Source organism: Cervus canadensis, chromosome 6 (assembly GCF_019320065.1).
Source record: "Cervus canadensis isolate Bull #8, Minnesota chromosome 6, ASM1932006v1, whole genome shotgun sequence".
In the NCBI taxonomy this organism is placed as follows: domain Eukaryota; kingdom Metazoa; phylum Chordata; class Mammalia; order Artiodactyla; family Cervidae; genus Cervus; species Cervus canadensis.
This window is the reverse complement of record NC_057391.1, coordinates 24,373,502-24,391,957: the sequence shown is the minus strand read 5'-3', so window position 1 is coordinate 24,391,957 and position 18,456 is coordinate 24,373,502. Positions and strand designations below refer to the sequence as shown.

The 18,456-nt window shown below is 40.0% G+C and overlaps 1 protein-coding gene across 1 annotated transcript; it reads left to right on the top strand.

Annotated features, from left to right (window-relative positions):
• Positions 1 to 8,738: 8,738 nt before the first annotated feature.
• LOC122444257 (olfactory receptor 11H6-like) lies at positions 8,739 to 16,408 on the top strand. The gene is made up of 2 exons (XM_043472994.1): positions 8,739 to 8,751; positions 15,453 to 16,408. Exon 2 carries the CDS (start codon positions 15,626 to 15,628, stop codon positions 16,406 to 16,408), a length of 783 nt encoding a protein of 260 aa, XP_043328929.1. The 5' UTR covers positions 8,739 to 8,751; positions 15,453 to 15,625.
• The last annotated feature ends 2,048 nt before the right edge of the window (positions 16,409 to 18,456 follow it).

Below are 18,456 nucleotides of genomic sequence, written 5' to 3'. Positions count from 1 at the left end.
CAGGTCAGTATAGTCTAACATAGAACAACCAGAATTATATTGTTATCTACGCTTCAAATATTGGTCTAGTGATGTTAACTTATATCAGCCTGTGAAATAAAACATTTATGAGGCCACTTATAATCATAAAATGCTGAGATTTTATAGATAAATGGTAGTGTTGGGTTCCTCCTTGGCATTTAGCCTGTATGTTAAATAAGAAATGTACACCACATTCAGGTGTTTTTTGAATAGTTAATATGACTCACTGGTGATCAAAATTCCTGTCTTCTATTGATAATTTAGGTTAATAGTTCTGGGATCAATAAAATTATAATTATGTCATTTTGCTTTAGTTGGCTAGATGTAGAGTGAAAAAAGAATCATTATTATATTATTTTCCACTTGTAGTTCTTATCATATTTGACTTTATTATTTTTATGACATGATCATTCTTAGTAAATAAACCCTTAAAAACAATTATCCAAAATTTCTGTAGAGAACTTATGGTCACCTATATATGCTTCTTTATTTAAAATGGATAACCAACAAGGACCCACTATATGGCACATGGAACTCTGCTCAATGTTATGTGGCAGCCTGAACAGGAGGGGAGTTTGGGGGAGAATGGATATGTGTATATATATGACTGTGTCCTTTCTCTTTCCACCTAAAACTATCACAACTTTGTTAATCAGCTATGTGTGCACGTGTGCTAAGTCACTTCAGTCATGTCAGATGCTGTGACCCTGTGGACTGTAGCCCACCAGGTTCCTCTCTCCTTGGGATTCTCCAGGCAAGAATACTGGAGTGGGTTGCCAATGCCCTCCTCCAGCAGTTCTTCCCAAGCCAGAGACTAAACCCACATCTCTTACATCTCCTGCATTGGCAGGCAGTTTCCTTACCACTAGCAATATACTTCAGTACAAATTAAAAAAAAAATTGTTTTAATTCTGTCGAAGTAATGGTCAGTGTTAGCCTAATGACATCCATACATACATTGTTTTCTTTACCTATTACCCCTTTCTAAAGCCTTAGAGCTCAGGTTCTAATGCCTACATAGCAGCATCAATCAAAGTATTCAGAAATGCAGTATTCTGAATTCTAATATTTTCATCAATGTATCACCAAAAATTTGATTGATCCTGTAATGGGGTTTTAGGTAACGGAACATCTCCAACTAGAAACTGGAGAGGGAAATGGTCTTGGGGATATACTACCTAAGATCAAAGAAATGAATGTCAGTTCAAGGTTATTTGTTGCTAAAACAGTGTTTAAATAACACTGAGGGACAATTTTAAAGAAAAGCATCCAGAATTCAATCCCTGCAATAAAGCTATTTTCATTTGTATGTATGCTTCATTTAATATAATGTCAACTAATAGACATGAGTTTGAGCAAACTCCAGGAAATAGTGAAGGACAGTGAAGCCTGGCATGCTGCAGTCCATGGGGTCACAAAGAGCCAGACACAACTGAGTGACTGAACAACAAAGTGACATCAATTATATAATAGCATGTATAATATGCTATTCTGACTAGCTTCATTTATTCATTAATATATGTAAAGAACTTAAGACGGCGCCTGACACAAAACAAGTGGCTCAAAATGTTAATTACTATTCTTTTCAAAGTAGTCAACAACAACAAGCCCTGTAGTGGTGAATTTGCACATCTAAAACTTGTTAAACTCATAAATTCACTTTCTTTTTTCTTGTAATATTATGTTCCCATGTCCTCCATGCCCTTATTTTTCCTAGAATTTTGAACATTAATAATGTATGATTTTATAAATAAATTTAACTTTGTAAAGGAGTTAGCAGCATTGAGGGAGACTCAGTATTTGGTCAGTTTAGCAAGGGTTTAAAGGCAGCCAAAATCACTGCAAATGGTGATTGCATCCATGAAATTAAAAGACACTTGCTCCTTGGAAGGAAAGTTATGACCAACCTAGATAGCATATTAAAAAGCAGAGACATTACTTTGCCAACAAAGGTTCGTCTAGTCAAGGCTATGGTTTTTCCAGTAGTCAGGTATGGATGTGATAGTTGGACTATAAAGAAAGCTGAGCGCCGAAGAATTGATGCTTTTGAACTGTGGTGTTGGAGAAGAGTCTTGAGAGTCCCTTGGACTGCAAGGAGATCCAACCAGTCCATCCTAAAGGAGATCAGTCCTGGGTGTTCATTGGAAGGACTGATGCTGAAGCTGAAACTCCAATACTTTGGCCACCTGGTGCAAAGAACTGACTCATTGGGAAAGACCCTGACTCTGGGAGGAATTGGGGGCAGGAGGAGAAGGGGACGACAGAGGATGAAATGGCTGGATGGATCACCAACTCGAGGGACATGAGTTTGGTTGGACTCCGGGAGTTGGTGATGGACAGGGAGGCCTGGTGTGCTGCAGTTCATGGAGTCACAAAGAGTCAGACATGACTGAGTGACTGAACTGAACTGAACTGAAAGGCAGCTAATAAACATGATGAGTCGAATTAAAGGTAAAAAATAAACAGTTTTTTTTTCTTTTGATTTCCCCTAAAGAAACCACTAACCACCAAAATTATTTTTAAACATCACTTTTCTGTGTTCTTTTGAAAGCTTAAGTACTCATAAACAGACAAACTATCTTCTGTTTGTTCTGTTCAAACAGAACATTATCTTCTTACTCTTATTCCTAGTGCTCTTTCTCTCTCCATCTCTCTCTTTCTCTTTCTCTGTCTTTGGGATACAGTTTGGCCTTGAAAAAATGTCATATACAAATTATAATGTTATACTGTGCAAGGGTTGTAAAGCAGTCAAAACTCATGTATGTATGTGGAAAAAATAAACTTTTATTTCCCTGACCCTCAGCAAACAAAATTACCTGATACAGTACTTGAAAAAAAAATGAATTATTGATACAAGTGGTAAAAGAAATATTTCAAGATATCCATATTCAAATTTATGAAATTGTTACTCTAAAAACAGGCCAAAAAAAAAAAATCCAAAAAGAATTTCATTCAAGTCAAGCATGATATGAATAGAGGGAACCTTCTCTCTGGTACACTAAGTTACCAAAACCCAACCATGGCTCTGATTTCATGACTTCCTCATGAAGTATGTCAATAGCCCACATCCTCTGGATAAGGAGATAATACCATTCAGGTAGAAATCTACCATTCTATTTCTTCTTTCTTCCTCCTCTACACTCCCAGTCTACAATTTGACAGTCAAGTTGTCTCCAGAAAAATCATAGGCCCATCTTTAACCTTCCTAATACAAAGAGACTTAATATTAAGACTAGTGGGAAGACTAAGTGGAAAGAGATAGAAATGGTGAAGATAGTGGATTATACTTACAATAAGGAAGAACATAAACTCTCCTGGAAAAGAGAGAAGCATCTTGTTATTTTAGACATCAGGTGGTATGACACAAAAGTAATGAGGACTGAAACCCCCAAACCAGATTGGGAAAGAGAAATCATGAAATAGAAAAGCTATTAAGAGGGAAAAGAGAAAGAAAACCTTGTAAGTTGGAGACATTAAGAGGTTAACAAAGCACTCTACTCTTTGCCCTGACACTTCCCACCTTCAGTTGAAAAGGGTGTCACACTTATGGATGAGAGGAAGGAAAGATCACAGAGGAAATGAAGATGAGAAAGAGGGACTTCCCTGGTGGTCCAATGGTTAAGAATCCACTTTCCAAGGCAGGGGAAGCAGGTTCGATCCCTGGTCAAGGAACTAAGATCCCGTATGCCACGGGGCAACTAAGCTCATGCTCTGCAGCTACTGAGTGGGCATGCTCTAGAGCCTGGGTGCCACAACAAGAGAGAAGCTCACACACTACAACTAGCACATGCACCGTAACAGAGATCCAGTGGCAGAAAGTGAAGAACTAAAAAGCCTCTCCATGAAAGTGAAAGAGGAGAGTGAAAAAGTTGGCTTAAAGCTCAACAGTCAGAAAACTAAGATCATGGCATCCAGTCCCATCACTTTATGGCAAATAGATGGGGAGACAGTGGAAACAGTGTCCGACTTCATTTTTGGGGGCTCCAAAATCACTGCAGATGGTGATAGCAGCCATGAAAGTAAAGACGCTTACTCCTTGGAAGGAAAGTTATGATCAACCTAGACAGCATTTTAAAAAGCAGAGACCTTTGCCAACAAAGGTCTGTCTAGTCAAGGCTATGGTTTTTCAAGTAGTCATGTATGGATGTGAGAGTTCAACTATAAAGAAAGCTGAGTGCAGAAAATTGATGCTTTTGAACTGTGGTGTTGAAGAAGACTCTTGAGAGTCCCTTGGACTGCAAGAAGATCCAACCAGTCTGTCCTAAAGGAGATCAGTCTTGGGTGTTCATTGGAAGGACTGATGTTGAAGCTGAAACTCCAGTACTTTGGCCACCTGATGTGAAGAGCTGACTCATTTGAAAAGACCCTGATGCTGGGAAGGATTGAAGGCAGAAGGAGAAGGGGACAACAGAGGATGAGATGGTTGGATGGCATCATGGACTCAATGGACATGAGATTGGGTAAACTCCGGGAGTTGGTGATAGACAGGGAGGCCTGACATGCTGCTGTTCATGGGGTTGCAAAGAGTTGGACACAACTGAGTGACTGAACTAAAGTGAACTGAATGAGGCCCAAAAATATAGAGAAGAAGATGAGAAAAAAATCATTCCTGAGAAATGTCAACTCTGTCTCCAATGATCTTCATTTCTTCTGTTTAAAGGTAAAAAATTGCTCCAGTGCCAGGTAAGCTTTGTGGACAGTGTGGAAGAGCAAGTAGTGAAAACAAACAAGTATGAAAGCAAAAATGGAGAATCTCTCCTACATAAAAACCCTGGCCTCTCCAGGGGAGTCCAGAAGCCTCAAGTTAGGCAGGGGCTAGGCAGAGCTTAAGGGGAACATTTGAGTTAAAACTTGCCACATTTAACTGGCCAAATGAGGAACCATCATTTGTGGACAATCTAAATGATGCCAACAAAGCTAATTTCCTAAGGACAAAGGACATCCACAGCCCAGAACTCTGCTGTACTCCTTGAATCTCTATTTCAAAGTCACTGTGTGTCCCTAGTCTGAGATCTATCCCAGACTCTGAAATCTCCTAGGTACTAGAAAAGAGAGAGAAGTCCAAGAAAAAAAAGGGCATGCAACTTGACATATAAGAGGACTATGGGGTGAGCTCAAGAAATAGTCTTTCTAAAATGCAAGGAATAGCCATGGAGACAGAAGGATTCAGCATGAAGTATGTTGAGTGACACAATGAGGCTGGTGGTTTTGCAAGGTCAAGTTACCTGGACGAATATCCCCAGGCCCTTCTCCTCATGCCTGCTCTGAACTTTTCATTGAAGTCTGAGACGCATACAACTGTGTTGCTTGAGGAAAGGTAGTTTAGTACTTCCAGAGTCAGCCTTTTTGTGATGTTGTCTTTTGTGCATGTTGTGTTCATGGAAAACAGAAGGGAAGGTGGAAAAGTCTGTTTCTTTCAATACCAAATCATCCTTTGCCCAAAGTCATAAGCTACTGAAAAAGCTAAATTCCTCTCAGGAGGGTGTCTTCACTGTGGTGACTGACATCTGGTCTCTCAGGGCACCAGTCTGGTCCCCTGCCTCTTTCCATCTTTCTTGGACTGGGATCCAGCTTTGTATACTTGACCTTGGGAAGAACCAAATTCAAATTGTGGATGATAGGGATTTCCTGAGCTATCACTCCCTGAAACACCTCAGCCTTCATGCCAATGGCTTGCAGTCACTTCCTTCCAGGCTCGGGAGTGTCCTGCCCCAGCTTCAGAGGCTCACTCTATCAAAGAATAAACTGGGCCCAGGGGGCTCCCAGTGAGCCAGCTCAGCTCAGCCTGAGGGTGCTAAATCTGTCCCACAACAAGCTCTGGGGTCTACTCCTTTCTCCTTCAACTCCAGGAGCTCTGGCTGAGTGATAACAATAATTCCAACTTACCCAACAAGAACCTGGAGGGACTTAATGGCTGAAGAGACCCCTAAACCTGAGGTGGAACTAAACTGAGGTACCAAAGCCAGGCTGACTCCCTCCCTTCCTGCCCTCACCTCACTAAACCTCCTGAGTGGCTCTTAGGCAGCTCCAGGGTCCCCAGAAGCTCAGCCATCTGCAGCTGTGTTCTCCTGAGATGTTAGAGACCTATCTTCCCTGACATCCTAGCACTGTTCAGCTTGGAGATCTGGACAGAAGGTTGCAGTGAGTTTATAGAGACCCCTTCTTGTTCTTGGAGAATCTTACATGGCAACCGTCACATATATTGCTGCATCCAGATGACACCGTCCACCCTGCGTCACCTCACTTTGAGAGGCTGCACCCCCTCTATCTTCTCTAGCCATTAATCTAGAGATTCCTCCCATAGCTTCCACTCCTGGAGCACTTGAACTTCTGGTCTGATCATGAGGGTACAGAAGGTCTATGTCTGTTTGTGATGCCCAGGCCGGAAGTGTTGGAGCTGGGGGACCAGGATGCGCTATGCACCAAGTTCAGCGAAGCTGGAGATGCTGCAGGAGGAGCTGCCTCTAAAGTTACCGGTGCTGGCACTGAGAAAACTGAACCTCAGGAACACTCCATCTCCTGCTTCAGAGGCTGGGGCCTCTTTCAGAGGCTGCTGCTTAGCTCTACTCTACTGCCTTCCAGTGATCTCTAACCTACGACAACTGGGCCTCCTACAAAGTTAAAATAGGCAAACGTGGATAATATCTTATGCAAATATGGGATCAACTCCCCAAAATTTTTTAAAGAAAGAAAAATTTAAAAGGTTACCAGAAAATTGAATAATGTTATAAGTGTTCCCAAAGAGGAAGATAGTTTAAGTACATTGATTAAAATGGAATATCATTCACCCATTAAAAATCATGCTTGAAGGATATGTACTTTCATGGGGAAAGACTTGTAACATAATATTAACACATATGCACTACTCTGTACAAAATAGATAACTAATAAAGATCTACTATATAGCACAGGGGGGCTTCTCCAATGGTTCAACAGTAAAGAGTCTGTTTGAAATGCAAGAAACACAGGAGATGCGGGTTTGACCCCTGGGTCAGGAAGATCCCCTGGAGGAAGGCATGGCAACCCATTCCAGTATCCTTGCCTGGAAAATCCCATGGACAAAGGAGCCTGGTGGCTTACAGTCCATGGGGCCTCAGAATTGGACATGCCTGAAACAGCTGAGCACAGCATAGCATATAGCACAAGGAACTCTACTCAATATTCTGCATTAACCTATATGAGAAAAGAATCTAAAAAACAATGGATATATGTACATATATAACTGATTCATGTTGCTGTACAGCTGAAACCAACATTCTACTCTAATTTTAAAATGTTTTAAAAATTTACCAACTGCATGTACTATAATCCAATTTTGAAATAGTTGCTTATGTATCTAACATAGGAAATATATAGAAGCGAGAAGATTAGACTTCCCAGGTGGCTCAGTTGGTAAAGAATCCCCCTGCAATGCAGGAGACCCAGGTTCAATCCCTGAGTCAGAAAGATCCCCTGGAGAAGGAAATAGCAACTCACTCCAGTATTCTTGGCTGGAAAATCCCATGGCAGAGGAGCCTGCTGGGCTACAATCCATGGGGTCACAGGAGTCAGACATGAGTTAGTGACTAAACCACCACCAGAAGAGAGACGGTTAGAAATGTAAATTAGAAATGGCCCCAGAAATGGAATTGTGGATAATTTAAACTTCTTATATATTTCTGTTTTATTCATTTTTTCTTAAAATAAGCAGGTATTACTTCCTATAATAAAAATAAAATAAAATCTCTTTCAAAAGTGAAACCATTTAATACAGACTAAGTTAAGTAATCTCTACTTTATGGTGGCACAATGGGAGCTTTAGAAAAGCATGAATGCTGAAATCTAGGTAAATGGAGGGAACAGAGTGAAAAGCCATTACAAACAACCTATTTCAAGGATCATTTGTCATATAAAGGAGCCAAAGATGGCTTCTACATATTGGCCTATAGGTTATTTACTTCTTCACAGCAAACTGTATTTTACTAGCTCAAAGACTCACACAGGCCAAAACTGTTACTCATCCAGCAGTTTCATTCGTGGTCCAGACATGCAGGTTTTTAGCCATTTAGAGCCTGCCTACTTTGCACATTCCAGAAAACTGTGCCCAACACCTGCTGGCCACAAGTAAATGTTCCAAATTACTGCCTTTCAGAAATCTTTGGCACAGAGTCCTCACCCTCACCAGGCTGACATCACTTAGACAAGTGAGCCTTCTCTCTGTTCTCCCTCTTTCTCCTGGGAGTTCCTTAGCTCTCCTTGCCTTCTCAGTGTCCCCCAAGTCTATAAGCCTCTGGCAGGTCTCCTGCTCTGAGGGATTTCCTGCAAGCTAATCTGTAAAAGCAGTGTCACCAGACAAAATTATGTGTGCTACTGTGACCTTGAGGCCATATCTCTTTCTTTGTCCAGCCCTGAAGTCCCTTGAGCACCCTACAACCACCTTGCAGAACTATCTTTGGCCAAACCAAGGAGCCACTCAGTTTTAGGCCCAAAGAGTGAAAGAGTTCCACACACATTTTTTCAGTGTGTGTGAAAAATTAGCATTGTAAAAAAATTCCAGTTTCTTCAATTAATAGGATTAGACTATTTGTAGTCCTACTACATAACTCCGGGACTTTGCTGACCAAGCTGCAGTCCAGAATTCCCTTTTTGCCCCCATTGTCTGCTGTCAACTAATGACCATTAGAATATGTCATTCATTTTTATCAATGTTAATGTGAAAAGCTCAAGTTGTCATTAATCTTAATATTTCACGTTATTTCTTTTTCCTCTTTTTGATACATCTTAAATGCATATAACCAAATTTCAGTAGTAAGAGAAATTTGCTTCTGGTGCTGAAACCTGCTCTACTACTATCCCAGCCTTTATCTGGTGAAATCAGTGATAGAAAGTAGTCTTCTGAAACAGCTTATTCATCACTGGCTAGGAATCCATTTCAAAGTTATTCTCCACTTTTTAATTACAATGTGTCTCCCTACATGCTGCGCTTAGTCGCCCAGTCACGTCCGACTCTTTCTGACCCCATGGACTGTAGCCCACCAGGCTCCTCTGTCCGTGGGATTCTCCAGGAAAGAATACTGGAGTGGGTTGTCATGCCCTCCTCCAGGGGAGCTTCCCAGCCCAGGGATCTAACCCAGGTGTTCTGCATTGCAGGCAGATTCTTTACCAGCTGAGCCACCAGGGAAGCCTGAGAATACTGGAATGGGTAGCCTGTCCTTTCTCCAGGGGATCTTCCCAGCCCGGGAATCAAACCAGGGTGTCCTCCATTGCAGGTGGATTCCTTACTAGCTGAGCTACCAGGAAAGCCTGTATCTCCCTAGAACTTCTATTAAAAACTATTATTTCAAATTCTGTATTGGGGGGATTAAATGAGACAAATGCAATTGCTCTGTTAAACAATCATCCTTCCTTTGTTCTGAGGTTTTTTTGTTCTTTTTACTCCAATTTAAAATTCTAATTCCTTCCACTGTTACTTCTTTTAGATACTTGTAAGCCCCTTTCCAAATTCACTGATCTTTGCCCATGTTCTTCTTAAATTGTGAGATCCAGGACTTATGAAGGGTTCTATCTCTGACATCTACAGACAGAATCAGACAGGATTAGAGCTTTACCTTCATTTAAATATCTAGTCACATTAGTAATTATGGCAATCATAATGTTGATTGATTTTTTAAGTTGTGTTTGTATTAGTTTTTAAAGACTGAGGGCTAGAAATAGCTATAATATGGACTGCAGCTTAAAAAGCACTGTGCTAATCATAGTTCTTTTGAAGTATTTTTGAAAATCATACATCCTTAGTATTTATTTAATTGATCACGTAGTAGTGAAAACTGGATGAAAATAAAGAGATTAACAAACTGAAACATCTTTCTTTACTTTTTTTGCTCTCCTTATTTTCCATCAAAAGCTGTGGACTTTCTCTTATGCAAAATGATCCTGCCGTGGGACTTCCCCGGTGGTCCAGTGGTTGAGCCTCTGCCTTCCAGTGCAGGAGTTGTGGGTTCAATCCCTGATCTAGGAGCTAAGGTCCCGCATTCCTTGCAGCCAAAAATATTAACAACAGCAAAAACAACAACAAAAACAAAAAAAAAACAGAGGCAATATTGTAACAAATTCAATTAGACTTTAAAAATGGTCCACACCAAAAAAAATCTTTCAAATCAGAATGATCCTGCCCATCTGCCAACCTCTCTTTCTGTACCCTGATGCCATGTGTTCTTTTGACCAAGCACTTCCTTTTGAAATTTCAATATTTTCTTTTTTTATATGCTATTTAATCTTAGAGAGGAAAGTTGTTTAGATCACATCCAAACTTGAAGACAGTCCTTAACCCTAATAATCTTGCAAATTATTTGTTGCATTTTTCTTTAAAAAAAAAATTGTGAAACACCAGCTGCCTCCCTCTATCATCATGCACTTATTCATTTGGACAGTTCATACACCAGTTTTCATTGGTGCTATTCTGACACTGAAGTCTCAAAGGTTAGTAATAATGTCTTACTTGATTAACACAGACATATTTTCCAGTTCTTCTCCAAGTTTATATTACTTGTATTTTGCATTTCATACCACTTTACATTATTAATTCTTTTTTCCTCCTTGAAAACCTCTTTTCTATCGACTTATTTGACTAGGAAAATATAATATTTAAGAAAATAAATTAGTGACTTTGCACATTTACATCACAATTGTCGTGACACACTCCCAAGTTCCCTAGTTCATTTGAATTTCATCATTCAAAGAACAGTTGGAAAGTCAGTCTTTTGAGAAAGAAGAGATTTTTATAAATTATTTTGCCATAATTGCAGACATTGGAGTTTTTACTTTGATTTAAATGTTTACCTTTCTCTGGCTGAAGTGAGATTGAAAGGACAAATTCACAAAACAAGTGGAGCTACAGATTATAGTCGAGAATGAATGAAGCAGTTGTTACAGATGCAAAATTCCCCATAGTATATGTGGGACTGGTACATGTGTAGAATTGTGGAAAGAAAGGAACAAATAGATAAAGGCTCTGAAGGTTTTTTTTCATTCTTTGCAACAACTAACCTGTTTGCATATTTTTTGGCTTCATAGGAGTCTTTGCTCTTACATTTTCTCTCCTAAACCTGGTAATCATCTCTAATATGGGAAAACAACGTTGCGTTGCTATAAAAATGCATACAGATGCTTCTGGTTATAGTTAATATTCTCATCCAAGGCTTAAGGACAAATTATTTTTCACCTTAGACCCAGGCTTCATCATCCTTCCCTTTTCCCCTAGAGGTTGGACCAATTTAGACCTCAGTTGAAATACTTTCTGAGGTCTGGCCAAAACTTTCCCATTGTTATCCCCAGATGAGGCCGCAGGGAGTTCAGTAATCCAGGATGGTTAGAGACAATCTTGGCATATTATTAAAAACTATGTGGGGCACAGGAGCTCATTGTTAAGAGCTAACTACATACACAGAGTGCCCTGGATCACCTTCCCTCCAAGATGGGCTGCCTGGAACAGATCAGCCATAACTCAGAATGTTTGTTAGCATACTCTCCTTTAGAGGCAGGAATGGAATTGGTTCTTCCCAAACCAGAAAAGACCACAGTGTAGCTTACAACTGCATATAACCACCTTTTCAAGTTACTTAAGCAATATGGTCATTATATGGGCTTCAAGTAATTGTTATGTTTGATAATATTACCTTCCAATACTCACCCCCTTTTAGAAACCATCAGATATTCGGACACCAGCCCCACTGTTTGGCTTTGCTGCACATTTTCTTCTGCTGAAACGAGAGAACAGGAGACTGAGGCTGACTGCATATTCCAGGAGAGAGAAACCTAAATTTGAACCCTGCTCTCTGCCAGATTCTGTAATTCTCACACAAGATCTTCAGGTAATATACAGTTTAAATTTCTTTGTAATGCCTTTTTCACTTTCCTCTAAACCTATGTTGTAGTTTCTCCATATGAAAATGTAAATTAGGATAGCTTCCTGATAATGGAAACTGGTTAGATTCCCAATAATATAACATTGCCTCTGGTATTAGAACTGGTCTGATTAAATGCTAGATTTTGTGTGTTTCATTTATAAAATATAGGTAAACATATTTAAACAAAATTTTTTTCTTAAATGAATATGTTATCTATATCACAAAACCACAAGGGCCAAGAATAAACTGTGGATGACAACTTTATTTTGTATCTTATTACATTTTCAAGTCAGATATACCAGATTTCCTGACCCTGAATATGATACAGAAGAAAAACCAGGGAGTAAGAACATTTTTCTATTAAAGTAACTTGAACAGTCACATTTTCTTTAGGCTGCTCTTTTGATTTTAGGCAGGAGAAGTCAAGAACAGTTCACTTACCTATTTAAAGATAAGAAAAAAGAATTATAAAAATCATTCATTTAAAATATGGACAATTAGATACAGAAACAGATTGAGAGACTAGATAAAGAAAACTGTGTATGCATGCATACACACACACACACACACACACACACACACACGCCCTTAGAGCATGATTCTCACTTAGCAACAAGAAGAAAGCACAGCACACAAAGCGACATGGATGAAAGGAACATAAAGACACTGTGAGTCACAGAGAGAGGGAGCTTTGATAGGATTGTCTTGAGTGGGCTCCTCTCATGGATCTCCTGCTTATGAAAACTGAGGTTGTTCCCCCATACAAAAGGTGTCGCCTTGCTTTTGTGTTTTTAACAAATTGGAGAAACCAGTCTTTACATTTTCTTAAACTTTTTTCCCTGTCTAAAGGAATAGTTTTCCTGTTTAGTTACTATTAGGGCAAGGCATTGATTGAGACGACAACTTTTTAACGAGCATCCCTAATATGCCTTGCCTGGTGAGCTATAGTCCATGGGGTTGCAAACAGTCGGACATGACTGAGAGACTAAACAACAAAAAATATGTCTTGAACACTATCCTAGATTCTGGGAATACATCAGCGACCAAAATGATGTCCTCTTATATTCAAGCGATTGAGATAGAAAATACATGCTAAGTATATAATACAATGCCAGGTAGTAATATGTGCTTTGTAGAAAACCAAAGCAGAATTGGGAAACAGAATAGTAAAGATGGGCTAAATCAAGAAAGGTTTTCCAGGTGGTAAAGAATCTGCCTGCCAAGGCAGGAGACGCAAGAGACACGGTTTGATCCCTGGGTCAGCAATATCCCTTGCAGTAGGACATGGCAACCCACTCTAGGATTCTTGCCTGGAAAATTCCACGGACAGAGGAGCCTGGTGGGCGACAGTCCATGGGGTCACAAAGAGTCAGATGTGATTGAGCCTTCACATGTGTAAATTTAAGAAAGGCCTCTCTGAGTCTCAAATTTTTCCAGATACCTGAACAAAGGGACAAGTTAAAGCATATGAATATTGCAAAGAGGAATAAAGGATATTCCAGACCTTGAGAGTGGCCACACTTGGTGTGGGCAAGTATCAGTGTGGCTGGAGTGGGGTCAGCAGACAGAAAGGTGCCAGGAAATGAGGGCCTGGAGTTAGGGCTCATTGGCCTTTGTGGGAAGAGCTTTAGACTCCCTTGTAAGTATGTTTGAAAGAATGAGAGCAAGTAGTTGACATAATCAGACTTTTTTAAAACTATATTTTGAAAAGGAGGCCTAGAGGATTTGTTGATGGTTCGGATGTGGAGTATTGAGAGGGGTGGTAAGGATGTGGCCAAAGTTTGTGACCTGAGCAACTGAGTAAATGGAGGTGCTATTGGGTGATATGGCAAAGAAATAAGGATCAGCCAGTTTGTGGTGAGAAAAATCGAGTTTTGTCATGGGCTCCTTGTTTTAGTTACCTTCAATAGCAAATGGAGATGTTGAGTAAGAAATTGGGTAGATAAATCCAGGTTGCAGAAGAGACTTCACAGTTAGGTAGAGAAAATTTGGCTTCATTTTACATAAGTAGTTTTTATGTCAAAGGGCTAGCTGTCACATCACTTACAGAGAGAGCATAATGAGAAAAGGAAAAATATCAAAGACTAGGCCCTAAAAAAACATTTATAGGTCAAGGCAACCAGAAGGAACTCTAACATAGAAGTCGCGAATAAAAGAGACAGAGAGAGAATAATGCCAATAGACCATGAACAGATCTCCAATTAATGTAATTCAAAACTCAAAAGTGCTTTAATGACATATACCACTATAGTTATTTCTGTTCTATGTGGCAAAATATATATTGAGAGTACCATCATAAGTTACTTTACTAGCATATGATAAATTTCGACTGGGCACTGAAGTTTGTGTCCTCTACTTAAGGTAAATTTCAGTTAAAAGAGAATTATATTAGTTTGCAGTGTGAACCTCCTTCATGCATACCAATTTCATTTTTAAATGCTTATTCTAGGTGAAAATACATGAAGCTTACTCTTCTTCTGCAATTTTTTTTATTACAAAGACAACCAAGTCAAAAGTAAAGAGTATTTGAGAATTGTGCGTATGTCACTAAACCCTGAGAGAAATTAACAATGCAAATTGTGGAATTTTTTTCATGGAGATTTTTAAAAATAAGAGAGAATGCAAATACCACAATTGGGCTTGCTGTAAGCAATCATTGATAGAACATCATTTTCCTTACTTCTGTATCCAAAATTTCCAATAGTACAGAAACCCCATGTAAAATGGTATACATATTATTAAATTTACAGTAATAAACTCTTAATTTACAACTATGAATTCTTGCAATGTTGTCTTCCATTTACACACATTATGAACTGTTATTATTATTTAAAACTCCATGTTTGTGCATTCTAAGTCACTTTAGTCACTTCCGACTCTTTGTGACCCTATGGACCATAGCCCGCCAGGTTCCTATGTCCACAGGAATTCTCCAGGCAAGAATATTGAAGTGGGCTCTCTTCCAGGGGATCTTCCAGGGGATCTTCCTGACATCTTACATCTCCTGCATTGGAAACTGGGTTCTTTACCACTAGAACCAATGGACATAAGTTTGAGCAAACTCAGAGATAGTGAAGGACAGGGAAGCCTGGCATGTTGCAGTTCATGGGGTCACAAAGAGTTGTACTTTGTTGACTTAGCAACAGAACAACAATGAAAACTCCATATGTCCTTATATAAGATTGGCCCAGATGGTTGTTTCTGAACCAGGTTGAAAGCCTCTGAACGGCAAGGACTATCTATTTTGGTTTATGTAGTATTGAGGACATTACACAAAGGCAGGTGTTCAATGGACCATGATGGGCATGGTGACCATGAAAATAAAGCTATAATAAGCAAACAACCTCCAAATTCCCTGTTTCTTCCCAGTATCACACTGGGGCAGAGAATGCTGGAAATCTTTAAGCAATCTATAATTATGATGCTTATTGAATTGTAAAGAAGTTCAGAGAACATCTTAATGAGAAAACTTCTGTAAAACCATTTGTAACATGGTAATGTCTTGCTGTTGCAGTTTTCTGGAGAAAAAGAAAATGAAAAACCCAGAAGGAAATAATCACTCTGACCCTGTGAGTGAATTCATTCTTCTTGGATTCCCTTATATCTGGGAGGTTCAGATCTTCCTCTTCTCACTCTTCTCTTTGATCTATGTATTGACACTAACTGGAAATCTGTGCATTATCTGTGCAGTGTGGTGGGACCACCATCTCCACACCCCCATGTACGTCCTGCTGGCCAATTTTTCCTTCCTGGAGATGTGGTATGTCACTTCTACAGTCCCCAGTATGCTAGCCAACTTTCTCTCTGAGACCAAGACCATCTCCTTCTCTGGCTGCTTCCTCCAGTTCTACTTCTTCTTCTCCATGGGCACCACTGAGACCTTCATATTATCTGCCATGGCCTTTGACAGGTACCTTGCCATCTGCAGGCCCCTTCACTACCCCACTGTCATGACGGTGCAACGATGCATCAGATTAGGAGCCTGCTGCTGGCTGTGTGGCTTTTCCTGTTTTCTCCTCCCAGTTTATCTCATCTCCCAGCTTCCTTTTTGTGGCCCCAATACTATTGATCACTTCCTATGTGACCCAGGACCACTTATGAAGTTGTCTTGCGTGCCAGCTCCTGCCACTGAGATTATCTGTGCCACCTTTAACTCAGTCCTAATTTTTTCCACTTTCCTGTTCATTACCAGCTCCTACACCCTGGTGATCAGAGCTGTGCTTAGGGTCCCTTCAGCAGAAGGCCGGCAGAAGGCTTTCTCTACCTGCGGTTCCCATCTGGCTGTGGTGTCTCTGTTCTATGGCTCCATCATGGTGATGTATGTGAGCCCAACAGCAGGCAATCCAGCCGGGATTCAGAAAATGGTGACCTTATTTTATTCTGTGATGACTCCACTTTTCAATCCCTTGATCTACAGCCTCCGGAATAAGGAAATGAAGGAGGCCCTGAGAAAACTGATTAGGAGTGCGATATTTGTTCAAAGAAAGCCTCTCAAGAACTAGAATCTATATATATGTAGGACATATAGGAATATAAAACTATCACAGGTTAATGGTTTTAATAAATTTGAGAGAAAAGTGTTTCCTATATTCCCTAGAATATTTTAGGTTGCATTTCAATGAAGCAAATAACAAATAAGATAGCACCAGAATTTACATAAATCATTTGTACTAGACTTTATTGTATTAGTGTTCCTGTGTGTACTGTATGGAAACTGGAAAATGCCAGACATTCTCTTAGATTTTTCAAGGAAAAAACCATACATAACCCAGATGCCAACTGCTCAGTTTCTAAGTTTCTAAGTCAACTTCTCAGTTTGCAAATTTAAGTTTAAGCAACAGTTGGAACCGGACATGGAACAACTGACTGGTTCCAAATTGTAAAAGGAGTACGTCAAGGCGTATATTGTCACCCTGTTCATTAAACTTATATGCAGAGTACATCATGCAAAATGCCAGGCTGGATGAATCACAAGCCGAAATCAAGATTGCCAGGAGAAATATCAATAACCTCAGATATGCAGATGACACTACCCTTATGGCAGAAAGTGAAGAACTAAAAAGCCTCTTGATGAAAGTGAAAGAGGAGAGTGAAAAAGCTGTCTTAAAACTCAACTTTCAAAAAACTAAGATTATGGCATCCAGTCCCATCACTTCATGGCAAATAGACGGGGAAACAATGGAAATGGTGACAGACTTTATTTTCTTGGGCTCCAAAATCACTGTAGATGGTTAACTGCAGCCAAGAAACTTAAAGACGCTTGCTCCTTGGAAGAAAAACTATACCAACCTAGATAGCACGTTAAAAAGCAGAGATATTACTTTGCCAACAAAGTTCCACCTAGTCAAAGCTATGGTTTTTCCAGTAGTCATATATGGATGTGAGTGTTGGACCATAAGGAAAGCTGAGCACCAAAGAACTGATGGTTTTGAATTGTGGTGTTGGAGAAGATTCTTGAGAGTCCCTTGGACTGCAAGAAGATCAAACTGGTCAATCCTAAAGGAAATCAGTCCTGAATATTCATTGGAAGGACTGATGCTGAAGCTGAAACTCCAATCTTTTGGCCACCTGATGCGAAGAACTGACTCATCTGAAAAGACCCTGATGCTGGGAAAGATTGAAGGCAGGAGGAGAAGGGGACAACAGAGGATGGGATGACTGGATGGCATTACCAATTCAATGGACATGAGTTTAAGAAAGCTCTGGGAGTTGGTGATGGACAGGGAAGCCTGGCATTTTGAAGTCCATGGGGTTGCCAAGAGCTGGACATGACTGAGGGCCTGAACTGAACTGAACCCAGATGTCAACTGCTCAGTTTCTATCTTTTGCAAATTTAAGTGGATTTGTCTCTGACCCCTAACTCCATAGTGATTAGATGTCTAGAGTCCCCATCACTATTTCCCTACACACACACCATGCAACCACTGTCTCCCTACACATGTGCCATACAACCACTATCTCCCTACACATGCACCATATAACCACTGTTTTCCTAGATACACACTACACAAGAAGTTCATGTGTGTTTCTCTCCTCTCACTCCTAGTCTGCCTGCTATCTTGTTTTGATCACATCAATCTGAGTGTGAGACTCATCCCCATCAACATTTTATCCAAAATCAAACTCATTCAAGCTTTTTTTTTTTTCATTTATTTTTATTAGTCGGAGGCTAATTATTTTACAATATTGTGGTGGGTTTTGCCATACATTGACATGAATCAGCCATGGATTTACATGTATTCCCCATCCTGATCCCCCCTCCCACCTCCCTCTCCACCTGATTCCTCTGGGTCTTCCCAGTGCACCAGGCCTGAGCACTTGTCTCATGCATCCAACCTGGGCTGGTGATCTGTTTCACCCTAGATAGTATACATGTTTCGATGCTGTTCTCTCGAAACATCCCACCCTCGCCTTCTCCCACAGAGTCCAAAATTCTGTTCTGTACTTCTGTGTCTCTTTTTCTGTTTTGCATATAGGGTTATCGTTACCATCTTTCTAAATTCCATATATATGCATTAGTATACTGTATTGGTCTTTATCTTTCTGGATT

What these genes read in the sequence shown, in the direction of transcription:
- LOC122444257 (XM_043472994.1), top strand. Translation starts at nt 15,626, where the DNA reads ATGTACGTCCTGCTGGCCAATTTTTCCTTCCTGGAGATGTGGTATGTC.